General features: G+C 42.2%; 1 protein-coding gene across 1 annotated transcript; it reads left to right on the top strand.

Moving 5' to 3' along the window:
- Positions 1–279: 279 nt before the first annotated feature.
- LOC134444061 (NXPE family member 3-like) lies at positions 280–14,412 on the top strand. Its single transcript, XM_063193538.1, has 3 exons — positions 280–312; positions 2,688–2,865; positions 13,558–14,412. Exons 2-3 carry the CDS (start codon positions 2,776–2,778, stop codon positions 14,410–14,412), a joined length of 945 nt encoding a protein of 314 aa, XP_063049608.1. The 5' UTR covers positions 280–312; positions 2,688–2,775.
- Positions 14,413–14,669: the final 257 nt, after the last annotated feature.

Below are 14,669 nucleotides of genomic sequence, written 5' to 3'. Positions count from 1 at the left end.
CAGCTTTTATGATGTATTATGACCTCATTTACGTATCTCCACTGGATATGGAGCTTGGTGCAGTTGGGGTTAGATTGCTCGATCGTGTTTGACTAGGTAGGGTTATTTGGAGAACTGGGAGGAGCCAACTATGCAACAAACAGGCTACATTTCAGAAGTATGTTGATGTTTAACAGAGCAACATCAGTGGCGTAGTTCACCTTAAGTTTCACATACACAGTTATATGCAGAATATATATATTTTTTTGTCTCTCTGAGTAAGCTGTTCTTCTCACCAATAGGATTTCTTCAACATCCCATATGTCAATAAAGGTAAGCCTTCTCATATTATTCTGTGATCATTAAATGTATAAACTGTTCATGGGTGGGAGACGTGACGTCTTGTTTTTTCGTAACATTGGTTAAAAACCTACAAAACTGTTATTTTCCTTTAAAAAACAAATGTCAAATAAAGAAGATGTGGTACATTATGTTTCATATTAGTCTTAGATGAGAAGAGACATTTTTGTTAAGATTTATGTAAAGGTTTATATGTCAAATTTCCTGCGGTGTGACTGTAACATTAATGAAACAATATATAATAATATATATATAAATTAACCAACAACATTTTGAATAATGTATGAAGCATTTGGCATGATTGCATAAATCTTAACTTAAGATTAAGATATGTGAATGTGGAAAAAACTCAAGACAGTAATATTAACTACAAGTTCAATTTCGTAACACAAATTGCGTCCTGTGGGGTGACATGTATGTCAATGTTGGTGAATGGGCAGCTGCAAGGCCAACTACAGGGGTCTTAAAGACTGGCTCCTAACCAGTCAGTACGTCAGTTATTGGAGAGTGCTGTGGAAGTTTAAGGTGACTCTTAACCTCTTAATATGTCTTCATATTGCAATCTTTCTGTCACGCAATGCTTAGGTTCATTTTATGGTGTCCTGTGGTGTGACTGCTCTTATAGGAGGAAAAAAAAGTTTTTTTTATTAATGAAAACACATATTAAGATTAAACACAATATCATTATCAAGTTAGCATGAGCTCAGATGTCAGTCATGTATACAAAAGGATTAAAATGGCCATAATGCAGTGAATTCCCTGTGGTGTGACTCCATTTTCCTGCGGTGTGACATGCCTATGCTATGTGTTGATGCAGGACACATTTTCCCAAAAATGGCAAAAATAAGGTAAAATTCCACAGACCACTAAGTGCTTTATTTTTTTCAATTTTTTTCCAATTTTTATCCATCATTTTTTTCAGGAATTTGAAAAACTTTTTTTTTTTTTTGCGTTACGCCCTTAAACGTCAACCACCCTCATGCTGTTTGACACAGGGACAGATTGTCCATGCAAACTTTTCATACAGTTAATTTAGTTTTGTCAGATCCACTCTAGTCAAAAATGAGACAGGAAACAGAGATATTTCAGAAGCTTCATTTCTGAATGCATACATTTGTGTTTGGGGGTATGGCTCTGTTCGGAGGAAGTTCCCCGGCTTCTCCATGAGCTCCATGGAAGCCAATACAGGGAACAGCAGCATCCTCAGGTGGTGTGCCTTCCATTTAGCTGGAAAGGCAAAATACCCCCTAGAACAGAGCAAGCAACAACATGACATTGTTTGACAACGATTAGTCTGGTGGAGCAGGGGAGGTGGTGGGAGCAAAACAAGCAGCAAAAAGCAATGACAGGAAAACAAATTCGGTAGTTTAAATAAAGCGCGGCATATGTCAGCATCCAATTGCGAGCTGCAGCTGATTAACCAAAGCGCAGCTGATTAGTGGAGAGTTGTATGGGTTGGGTCGGCGTCAGCCAATAGGCAAAAGGGCGCGTTGACTATGTGGTCTGCCAGAACTAACGCAGATTGCTCGATTTCATGTTGTATTCTAGAACTTGGTTAATCCTCCATACAGTCTCGGAAGGCAGGTATAGCCTATGTCTGCTGAACTGCTGGAGATAGTAATCTTTTAGTTACACCCCTTCAGTATTTCTGGATAGCCTATATGAAGTTCCTGTCAGACAAGTTCGGTTTTATTAGTGGAGTGAAGCTAGGGGTGCCAGGTTGTTTTGTTTTGACTTTTTGTTTGGTTGACCTCTTTATCCCCAACTTGAAAAAAGGAATTGACTCCCGGTGGAGGTATTAGGCACTGGATTCCACTCAAATATTCCACAAGACAAGTTTTCCTGTTTTTGATTTTCCTCTTTTATTAGGCCCAAAGTTGTTCAGTGCATTAATCCACAATTCAGTTAGGACTACTGGGTATTATGTAGGCTACACATCAATGATATGTTATAATATGATATAATCAAGACTCTCTGTCTCGGTCAAAGATGCAACAGTTACACGCGCACCAAACATTTCTCCTTTTTGAACTCTGATATGTTACCCATGATGTTGTGTGCATTGCAAAATATTTTTAAAAAAAAACTGTGCTCCTACCCTGCTAATTGAACCTTCACACTTCACTTTACTGGTGCAATGTGCAATTGATGAAGATTGGCCAACAGGCTGATCCACTTGAGCCATGAAACTTCCCACACTAAAATCAGATGTCTCAGTTATTTTGTCCAAACATATATATATATATATATATTCCTTTTTAACATGGCTTATACAATATTATAATTATATTATATTATTATATATGTTATATATAGCATTATAACATGTACTGTTTTACACACCCCAGGTTCCCAACACACCAAAACACTCAGTGTTGAGGATACAACAGAGGGGCTGACATCAGCCTGGAGAGAAGGGGGGCGTGGACAGGAAACATGAGGGGAACCCTATCCAGATTCTCACCAGTCTTAATCTTCCTCATCCTCACAGGAGTCTTCTTTCTGCGCAGCATTGACTTTCTGGAGGTCAGGACAGAGTGTGCGTTTGTAAACAGTGCAACAGTTTTATTGTGATCCAGAACACCATCTGCAACCAGGATCTTTTGTTTGAACACTGTGAGAGACAGGGTTGCCAGATGAGGCTGATGATTTCCAGCCCAAAAAATGTTCAAAACCCGCCTAGAAGCACAAAACCCCACCCAATTCTATTGATTTCTATAGCAAAAAGTGGGCTGGTTTTTCTGATAAATGCCATTTTTACCCGCACACGGCCATCCTAAGCAGCCCAATTGGGCGGGAACCAGCCCAATCTGGCAACACTGGTGAGAGATAGGGCCATGCATCGTCTGCAGTAACAGTTGTCACAGACTTTGGAGTTGCATTCGTGAATTATGGCTGAAGTAGCCATATAAGTAGCCTATTAACCCATTTAAGCTTAAGGCACCTGCAAAAAAAGGCCTGCTGAATGCCCAAGTCCTCTTTGGGAAAATGTGAACTCAGCCTATAAAAATCTAAATATCTCCAAAAAGCCTCCAAAGCACGTAAAGAACATGAAATATGTAAGTTGCTAGGACCCTCATCTTGCATTAGAATTTGTTCATTCAGCTCAACATATCTGCATTTTGAATAAAAAAACTCAAATCCCAAGAGCCTGGATGCAGGGTATATGGATGGCCGGATTATCCATAAGGGTCAGTGTCCGAGTGCCCAGGGGCACCAACCATTTTTAACCAGTAAGGGGGCACCACAAGACATAAAGGGAGAACCAGTGAGGTGTAGTGCCCGGGAGCACCACATTGGCTTAATACGGTCCAGGTCTATGCCGCTTTAGGCGCCTACTGTATATACTAATGCAGTGTGCATGCAGTATAAGGCTTAAATGGTTTGATTATTAACCTGGCTCTCGCCAGATGAATGTGATTCCACCTTGCTCAACACAAATTCATCTGACAGTGGCGTACGAAGGTTTGACATTATCAAAAATCCTTGGATGTGATTGGAGAATCCACGGGTTGTCACTTTTAATGACGTGCTAGTTCAACCACTCACAGATTTGACAATACAGTTGCAATTGGACTCCTCCATGCGAACAGCCTATTGTCTGAAACAACTGTCACGTTTTACTTCTTTTTCTTTTCTTCTCCACTGCGTTTAACCTTTTTGACCAGGTAACATCTGTGAATATCACACCTGCTGACAGTGGTGGACGAAGTACTTCAGTTATGTACTTGAGTGAAAGTGCCTTGAAAATTACTCAAGTAAAATGAAAAGTATTCACCTTGCTTTTTTACTTGAGTAGAAGTACAAACGTATACGCCTTCCAAAATACTTAAGTTTTGAAAGTAAAAGTAAAAACTTAAAAAAGCAGCCTTTAGTACAATTTTAATATTTCAGTGTTGTTGGTCATATCTATTCAAATATCCTCTAATTTGCATATATCCAAAGCAACATGTTAGAACTAGGCCATAACAGGCGTCAGAAACACTGGAGTAGGTCCATGGATGTTATAGCATGAAGTTCACTTTTACCTCTCTAAAATTTAATACTGGCCATAACATCCCCAAAACAACACATGAAGGGCCGTTAATATTGAGAATGATTAGGCTAAATTGATTGTATGACAATTAGAACAACAACCATTAAAATTGTTACCATACCCCAGCCGTAGGCCTACAGTCCAGTATAGGCCTACTTATTTGGGACAGTATAAAGTACTGTAGGCTATGTTTATTTTTAGTCATCATTATTGTTTTGGTCTATTATTATTATTATTATTATTATTTTTAATTATTATTATTTAATGTGTTACCTTTAAAAATAGGAACATCTTAGGCTACTTGTAATGGTCTCTATTTGCTAGATGCCAGTGATTGGCAATAGCCTACATGATAAAACTAAATTGGAACACTTCTTCTGTTCATGAAAAGGTCTTGTGCCTGTGGGTCAAAAACGTGCAAAATGGAATTGTCATTCAGTGTAACGGATACCTTCTGCTGACTGTAACGGTAGAAAAAAAACACGATTTTTAAATTGTTTCAAGTGAATGGATGACAGCCTAAGCTTTCATGAATTCACTGGAAAAAAATAAAATAAAAAGACTAATGTTTTTACAGTTACAGTCAGCAGAAGGTATCCGTTACACTGAATGACAATTTCATTCACCCCTGTGCACGTTAAATGAATTACATTTACTTCGTTACTGTCCACCACTGCCAGCCGATCCTGATTGGTTTGTGAACTTTTCGGCCGGCTAACCTTACTGAATAGGGAATTCCGTGCGAAAGATAGGCACGCCTATTTAACCACCTTTATCTCATTCTCCTCTCAGCCGTCATCCAGTGTAATTGCAGCGCAATGAAATTTGGAATGTCCCTTAATTAACTACACAGCATTTATTCTCTGCTCACCTGTCTCCAGTCAGAAATTTGCTTTCTCACTCGCACCCACCACCTCCCCATAGTCAAGTGCAGATATGAGTTGACCCCAAAAAAATTCTAACAAAAGGTTTCTCAGTGGTTTCCAGTTGTATCAGATGTACTTAAAAACATACTCAAAGTCTACCAAAATCAAACTTCAGGAAAGGCCTCATTTTCAAGATGGCTGCCGCCAGGCCCTTACAAGGACTGCGGCATGAGAATTAACTTGAAATGACAAAGAATAGTGGTGTTTCAAACATGTTTTGACCATGTAATATTGTAATTAGTACATTTGCTTGATAAGTATGTGATTAGGAGTACAATTTAATATAAAACTAATTAATTAGGACTGTGTGGTGCTGTACAATTGGTCAAAACAGGGCCACCATGTGTACGCTCAAACCCTTGTGTGTGTGTTCTTCAGTTGTTGTTGTTTGTTCCATTTTTTATTTTTGTTTGTTTAATGTTTTTTCTTATTTTTCTTTTTTTTGGACATTTGTTTTTGGACATTTTTATGTATATTCTGCAGCTCATTCCTATTATTTCTTTTTTTCTTTCAATGACCTTGAAAAGATGCGCTAGTCATCACATTCTTCCTCCCACTGAGGTTTATTGCAATTGCCAACTTGACATGGTCCACAAGCAGTAGTCCATATGCCTTACAACTGCACCGTTGGGTTGGTGCAGTTACAGTGGATCATCTTCATGACACTATTAGGGGCAGCAGGCTTGGTGGTCATAGCTGGCAGGAAGTGGTTGTCCACAAGTTTCCATCCCCAGTTCACTGGATTCAGCTCACCTTCCTTTACAAGTCATGTCATGACCTGAAAGTAAGTTCTGAGTGAGTGGAATTTGGTGGAACATTCAGTCGGGGGCAGTCGTTCTGGGGTAAGAACAGATTTAGTGGTAACAAGCTTCCTGCTGAAGATGTGGTAACGAAGAGAAGCAAGTGCATCCATACTCTTACCTCCAAACAGCACTGCCATTGCCTTGGACCCATGGTCCTGTATTGTGGTGCTGTCTTGATTTGTCATCAAAAACAAATTGGCACATGACTTGAGGGTAGAGTCCCCATCGACAAGTTTGTGAAAAGCTGTTTGTTTGCCAACACCAAAAATGCGTGATGTTGAATTACCTGTTATCAGAATGGCAATGACCCAAGTCACAATGTATTACTAAAGGCCATTTGCACTGTCATCGTGGAGCAGTACTATGGATGTGAAGTTTTCAGTAACTATTCCAGCGTTGCACTGGTGGAACGGTGTGCGTTAAGGGTCTACAGGAAACACATGGAATCTGTCGCCAAATCAGTTAACTAATTTATGAGCTTCATGCCCATTTTAGACGCCATCTTGAAAATTACACCTTTGTAATATTCAGGGGTGCGTTTCCGCAATGTTAGCTTTGAACTACAGATGTACTTTGTAGTTATCTACTTACTTCAAGGCGAAATCCGTGCATTTCTCGAAACCTTACTATTCCCACAGTAAGCCAAAAGTAGTGCGGCTACTTTCCTAAGTCCACACCGCTACTTACTTTCTTGGCATTGCAGTGCGTGACCAAAGAAGCAACAAGAGATAAGCATGATTGCTGAGTCATGATTCAGCTGTTTCCTCCTAAATTCAGTGCGTGAAGTAGAAAGCAATAGTGTACAACCACCACCAGCACATTTGATTGGATGTCACGACACCGTGACTCCGCTGTTTCCTCCACAACACACCTTGTAATTTCTTTGTGAAAAAACACGGCCGTGGCATTACAATCAGACACCGTCCGCACCAATAATGCAGTATTATCTGCATGCCGATTGGATTTCGTTTCATTCCGAGGTGTAATTTGTAAAATATTTGGACAATAAAGTTGTGGTTACTCCTAGAAAAACGTCTGCTAAAGGGTCATATTCCTAAAAAATTTTCGCGCGGATTTCATTACATAGCCTAGTGGTATTCACGCTTGCATCCCAATGAGAAAACAGAAGCCACGCCGGTTCGAATCCACATGGTTGCAGTGCCACAATTTTGGAAATATCTGGCAGAAATAGATCATTTATGTTGTGCATTACCAACACACACGTGCAGCCAAGGGAAAATGTGTTACACTGTAGGGTCCAAAACACGATTTCACGAGTTGTTGTCAACATGCTGCACACTGGTTTCGAACCCGCGTGGCTCGCGTCATCCCATTGATAGGCAAGCGTAAATACCCCTAGGCTATGAAATGAAATTCGCACCAAAAAAATTTAAGTACTTGATACGCAAGCCAGTGCATTTCCAGGAGTAACCAATACTTTCTTATCTAAATATCTCACAAATTACACATCGAAATGAGACGCAATTCAATCGGTATACAGCTAGAAGTATATTATTAGTCTGGGATTCATCAGATTCCAAGGACATGACGTTTTTTTTTTCACGAACAAATGACATGACGTGAATTTGTGTTCTGAACACTCTCGCAGCTGTATCATCACTTTGTGTGCATGTCGATTGATTTTCATCGCTTTTGCACCACAGGATTAAAAGATATTGACACATTTGTGGTCAAATATGTACTACAAGTTTAGCTAATGGGTGGAGTCACACTCTGAAGTAGACTAGCGCTGTGTGTTACTTGGGGTGGCAGAGGTGATGTCTGGACTCAATGGATCTACTCCAGCTGTACTTCAACTTCATTGTCGAGATACGGATAGGAGGCGCCTCACTTTCAAAGTCACCACTACTTCAGAGTGCACATTACTCCAAGCAGTAGTTACTTTGTGTGCTAACGTTCGAGACACAGGAGTTAGCAACTTTTATAGTATCTACTCTGCAAAGTTGCTAACCGACTAGCTACTTCGCCTTTGAGAAATCTACCCCAGATTTTGGTATGCTATTAAGGGCACCCTATAGTACACAAAACAGCTAATAGAAAGGTTTTGTTTCAAATACTGTTTCGGAGTAGGGTGTTTTGTCATACACACTCTTATTTTAAGAGCCTGCAGTTGTAATGTTTCTGTAAAAAAAATCCTACAAAAACCATCCAATTGTACTTAGAACCACTTATCTATCAAGGTAATATTGTAATTAGAATATTACATGGTCAAAACATGTATAAAAACACTTTTCCTGATCATTTCACAGTAATATTATGTCACACAGTCATTTTACAGTAATTTGAAGGGCCCGGTGACGGCCATCTTGACAATGAGGCCTTTCCTGAAGTCAGACTTGAGTAGACTTTTAGTATGTTATTAAGGACACCTAATACTACACAAAACAGCTCAGAAACCTTTTGTTAGAATTTTTTTAGGGTTGGGTGGTGTTTTTCCATAACTGCACTCGACTACCATTCGATGTTCAATTGATTGATCAGGTGTCCTGCCCTAACTTCCTCACCGTTCACCTTGCTCCATTGCTCTCTTACCATCATCGGCCTTGGGAAAAAGGCCCTTTATAAGGGTGTTAGAAGCATTTTTTAGTAAAAGTTGGGAACCTAGTTTTCTAAGACAATTAGAGTACCCTGAATTCAGCTAGCCTGGTTCCCAAGCTGAATTTTGAGTTTTTGACCATGAAATGGGCAAAAAACAAAATGGCCGCCGAAATTCTTGATTTTGGGCAGAATACGTTAGAAAGTATCACTTCTCCATGGAAATAAATGTGCAATGCTCACATATTTGCATTTAAGATGTATTCCTACACTTACACAAAGGCAAAATGTCATGGCAAAAAGATAAAAAATACTGTAATTATGCCTTTTTATAATGTGATATCCTCGTAAACTGGCATTCAATAGCAATAGCCTCCGTAAAGCACATTATCATACACAATTGTCATTCAATAAGATTTGGAAAGAAAAAGAGAGAGAAAGAAGATAGTATTATCTAAAAAACTAAATATTGGAACATGAATATGTCCCCGGTTCTTTGAAGGAGATGAGTGAGCCATCTCTATGGGAGCACACTCTCAGCTGTACGATTAGCTGAAGACCTTTGCAATCACGCCAAAGGTCCAATCAACTGCGTCGTGGGCGGGATGTCCACTTTCTCAAGACCAAAAATAAGCCACTTTGATGCCAAACCTCTCTTCGGCTGTCGGCAACGAGGGTGTCTTGAGAGATGGCTCACTCATCTCCTTCAGAGAACCGGGGACATATTCATGTCCTAATGTTCTCTTTCAGTCGAATCGTTCGCATATCTATGGGAGAGTTACAATCACTCCCGATTGCTGGTCCAAACTAGGCAGAACTCCAAGAGCCTCCTGTAAGGATAGCGTTCCTATCACCCTACAGACAATCAGTGGTCGTGCCCAGAACCCTATGTTCCTGTGGCAATGTGGTCACATCTAGCCGGTAGAACCGGACAAAGGTGGTGGGGTTGGCCCAACCAGCCGCTCTGCACACGTCTGAAACTGCTGCACCCTTGAAGAGAGGACAAGATGTAGAGACCGCACTGGTAAAGTGAGCCCTAATCTGAGCCGGGGGTTGGCGACCCTTGGACTCATATGCCAGGGCAATGGTTTGAACCAACCATTTGGAGACCTCTATTTTAAAACTGTGAGCCCTGTAGAGGGCTTGATGAAGCACACAAACCGCTGCTCAGTGTTCCTAAAAGAGTGAGTCCTGTTCATGTACATGCGTAAAGCGTGCACAGGGCACAAGTTGTGTTGTCCCCTCTCTTCCACGGATCTGAAAGGTGGTGTGCAAAAGCAGTTTGGAGAGACCCCTCTTGGAGGTGCTCGAAAGGGGCCCCACACATAGCCTCCAGTACTAGAGAGATATCCCAGGTGACGTAGCACGGGGCGTAAGTATCTAGTGGATGGGCACTCAGAGTGTTGGAACTGAATCCTACATGGCACAATGAAATCGCTGCAAAGTAGACTAAAGCTGGGCTTACACTGTGCGACTTTTGCCCTGATTTTGCCCCGATTTGGCACTCGCACGACTTTTTGAGAGTCGGGCCGATTTCTTGCTCAATCGCAGGTCAATCGTGAGTCTTGCATCGTGCAGTGTACATGGGGTAACGACAAGCGATTTCGCCTCACGATCGTGTAATCGCAGGGTCGCAAGAAAATCAAAACGGTTTGAAATTCTGATTGTGGCACGTGCGTTAATAGCACAGTTAAAACAGTGCTACGACCCGATTTGACACTTCTCGTGCACAAATGAATAGGGCCGTGTGATTCGCTGTTGAGTGCGACCTCATCTCCACCTCAGATGCGCATGTTCCCTCCTCTGCAGACCGGGGAAACATGCCTGTTGCGTCGTACGGTGGAAGCATTTCGCTCGCATCCGACTGTCGGCTCGTGCAGTGTGAGGACATAAGTCGTGAGTTGTGAACTTTTAAACAGTGAAATTCCTTCGTGCAGTGTGAGCAGAAGCTTAAGACCCACGAGTGAAAATATCGCACAGTGTATGCCCGGCTTTAAATGGTAAAGCATTGTCTCCCCCCAATAAGTCTTGTAGAAAGGACAACACCATCGGTACTGAACACTGAGAAGTTGTCTTGTTGCGTTGGTCACAGTAGCGTTCGAAGACAGACCACTTCAGGTTATACAGTGTCCCAGTAGATTGGGCCCTGGCCCCTTGAATTGTCCTGATAACGTTATCCAGAAAACCGGTTAGGTTCAAATGTTCCCTTGCCAGACTCATAGGGCCAGGTGGCCCCTGGGCTGGGGGATGTCCTCCTGGTCCGGTGCCAGACTCGAACCTGCAGGAGAGGGGAAAGTAGCAGGAGGGGCTGAAGCCCCTATGCTCTCAGCTGAGGCCCCTGAGCCCCGTGGGTTAAGGTTGGACAAACCCTTAGAAATATCACCTCCTTGCAGGAGGGGAAAAAGGGAGGCGTCAGACGAAGACGCTCGTGGTGTATTATACAGGACTTTTGGAGTCTACAAGCGCGCCATGAATTTTGTGCCAACTGCAATGGCCTGCGGTGATGGCCAAGGGGCTCCGAGGCAGCTGCTCGAGCTGGGGAAGCCACATCAGCCACTAGGGTGGTGGTCAGTCCCTGCTGTATGAGATTCTCTGTGGTGGCAGGGAGTTGGGATAAAAAGTCGTCCACCTTAGGCGGGAGATCGAAGCAGGGAGTCAGAGTCTGACTCCACTGAAATGCGTTGCCAGTAGTCGACCGTAGTCAAGAGAACAAAAAGACAGAGCAGGCTAGAACTAGTCAAGCTCTCGGAACTCGTGTCGTTCAGGGTACTCGTGACCTCAGTCAGGAGACGTGAGTCCAAGGAACTGGGTACGCACAAATGTGTGTAAAGAACTTTTACTCCGTATTGTTTCTAATCTGCGGTGAGTAGGTTCCGTCATTGTGAAGTTTCTTGCTGCCATGGAGGACACTGTACATTCCATATGTTTGATCTGCAATGTGTGATCTCAGGTTAAAAGAGTGTCCACCTCTCGGTGATCGCAATGATGCTCTTTTATTGCCTGTGACATTTTCCCACTTGTAAACTAGGAACTTGTATGTTCCTGTCCAAAATGTGAAGATATGACAATGCATTTGTATTCAAAGTATCAAAATGTGTGCAAAACGTGTGCAGTAGCGCATAGTAGGACTATTGGCAAATACAACGCAGCAGTCTGTTGTTCCTTTGATGACAGTGACTGATTGAACACTGACTAAGAAGTCTTCATGTCTAAGTTTTGACAGTGCAAGAAGAAAGCTAGGTCCGTGGCCTTTGCTTGTTTAGCATACTTATGCTCCTCTCCAGATTTTCCAAAGCATGATTCAGCAATGGGTGCTGAAAAAGTTGGTTTGAATGTCCTAGGAGTAATCCTGAGAGCATGTAGTTCCATCAGGGCATTTGGCACATTTAATGTAGGGCCTATGTCTAGTGGACACCTCATATCTTTAACAGAATCATCAATTGGTTGGCCTCTCTGCCATGCTGTCATTTGTGTTGCATGGGAAGTATTCTTCCCATCAAGTGTTTCATCCAGGATGTCATCACATGTGTAGTGGATGAATTTATCTGCCGCAATGTTTGTTTTAATAATGACACCACTCTCTTGGTTCAGTGTTTTTACAGTGCTCTCAGCTAAGGAGGATCTGGACTTGGAGGACCTGGTTGTAACTCAAACAATGACCTGCCATGTTGAATTGTCGTATTAGGTCGTTTGGAGTCCATTTTTTGCCATCACTGACACAATAAACAAGGACTTAAGCCTCATTCAGAACTGTACTTTGAGCAAGTTTTTCCTTGCTACCAATTCCATCATCTTCAAGAGATGTCTGGCCACTAACAATCAGGCTGAGTAGCATGTATAGACTATCTCAAATGTATGCAATAGTATCTTATAAAATATGTAAAATATGTCTGAACATTTTTCAAAATGACACAAAATAACTTATGTTATATGTAATATCATGGTGTCATCTAGCGATTTCTGGACAGTTTTCAGAGAGCTAATAGCAACTTTAAGTGATATTTTGGAAACACTAAATACTGCAAATTATGCTAAGTATTTCTAAAATACTTATATCAATTGTCTTAACCATATAAACACACATAGGCTAAATATCTTATTAGAAAAGCTTAATATTTGAAACGTTTAGGCACCTACACCTACAATATTAGCATTATTAGCATTCTAGAAGCTATTTTATACTTTTTAAAATCCTCTATAGTAGATACATTCATCAAGAAACATTATTGGGACACAAAATGTTAGAAAAGAGCATTTATTTCCAAGTACAGCAATACTTGGTAAAAATACTCTGTCAAAAATAGCGTATTTTGGCAGCCATTTTGTTTTTCAAATTTAACTGTCAAAACCTCAAAATCCAGCTTGGGAACCAGTCTAGTTGAATTCAGCACACTTAAATTATGTTAAGTACATAGGTTCCCAACTTTTACTAAAAAATGCTTCTAACATTCACAAATATGAAAAATGTGTCTAGACTAGTCTGCTCAGACCTCACTTGGATCTGTGAGCACAGATACTGCCCGAGCTCCCAGTGGCGTCCCGTTCTCCCGCCAGCCTCGAGAATTTTTACCAAGTAGACATTTCTCGGGCTTGGCAGAACTTCAGCACCACGGCCAGCAATCTTGCCCAATATGCAGCATAATCCAATTAATCTCATCTTCTCGAGTGCAGTGGTCCGCGCAGACCCCATGAAGCACTTTGATGATAGCTATGTTCTCCTTCGAGAACGAAGATGTATGCATGCATGCTTAATCCAAATTTCAAATAGTGAACTAATGAAATGGTATCATTCCAAAATGTAGAGCAAATCTTGTGTCCTCTTGTGTGTTTTACCCTCACTATGCCGTTTGCTGTTATTCCCTTCTGTCCACTCTCATACTGTACATTCCTTTCACAGAGGTGGAATTCCAAGCCAGTGTCCTCTCTCCATCCACCTCAGCCTAGAAACATCTCTATCATCAAAGCCCCTGCAATCCTCACCTCAAGACCTTACCTCCAGACCTTACCTCCAGAGCTACACAGCCCGAAGTCTTGCCCTGACGTGGGCCCGGAGCCCACGCCTGATGAGGCCCAAGAGCAGCGCACTCTCCTGGACTCCATTACCTGGCCTGGGCCCCCAAGGCTGGAGGTGCCGGTCAAGCAGAGCAGTGACCCGGCCCACAGCTACTTTGTGATCCAACCTCCAATCAAAGTCTCTGGCCAGGCCACCACATGGCAGGTGGGAGGCAAGCTAGAGGTTCTTGTCCACATGCATGACTTCTTGGGCCAGCCGAAGAGTTATGGCGGGGATTTCCTGGTGGCTAGGATCCGCTCGGTGCAGTTTGGCGCCGGCGCGTCAGGTCGGGTGGTGGACCAACTGAATGGTACGTATGCGGTGGAGCTGCCGCTGTTGTGGCCGGGGTCAGCCCAGGTGGAGGTGACGCTGTTGCTCTCCAGTGAGGGGGTGAGTGTGCTGAAGCGCCTCAGAGAACAACAGCCAGACCGGGTCTATTTCTCCAGCCTTTTTCGCTCCGGTGACCAGTCCGAGACCACTCAGTGTGCCCTGTGTCTTCCTACTGGATCTGGGAAGATGGAACTGTGCAATTACACCGACCCACACACTGGAGACCCCTGGTACTGCTACAAGCCCAAAAACCTGAGCTGTGACAACCGTCTCAACCACTTCAATAGCGGCTACAAGCCAAACCTGCTCTACGCCAATGAGTCTTTGCTGTTCACAAGGTATACATTCCTGAATTATTTGTCGTACTAACAAGCAAGATTTGTTATTTGATGTTGATTGCTTTTACTGTTTTATGCATGAATGGATTTACTGCTCAGGGTTGCGTTTCCCAAAAACCCTTAAGTAGTACTTAAGCCTAAGTAGTACTTAAGTATGAGGGGCCGCCTAGGCAATATACCACATCACTAAAAGTTTATGCATACAATCATTTTATAGGTCTACATACAATATTTTTTTCTCGCACATGCAAATAATATGGTTGGGCCCAAGTGCGGTGGTTGGAATTT

The sequence above is a fragment of the Engraulis encrasicolus genome, chromosome 3 (genome assembly GCF_034702125.1).
Source record: "Engraulis encrasicolus isolate BLACKSEA-1 chromosome 3, IST_EnEncr_1.0, whole genome shotgun sequence".
Lineage (NCBI taxonomy): Eukaryota > Metazoa > Chordata > Actinopteri > Clupeiformes > Engraulidae > Engraulis > Engraulis encrasicolus.
The sequence above is the reverse complement of the archived record's forward strand: the minus strand, read 5'-3'. Positions and strand labels throughout refer to the sequence as shown.

Coding starts and splice junctions, on each gene's coding strand:
- LOC134444061 (XM_063193538.1), top strand. CDS start 2,776: ATGAGGGGAACCCTATCCAGATTCTCACCAGTCTTAATCTTCCTCATC. Junction 2,866..13,557: donor GCAGCATTGACTTTCTGGAG/GTCAGGACAGAG, acceptor TTCCTTTCACAG/AGGTGGAATTCCAAGCCAGT.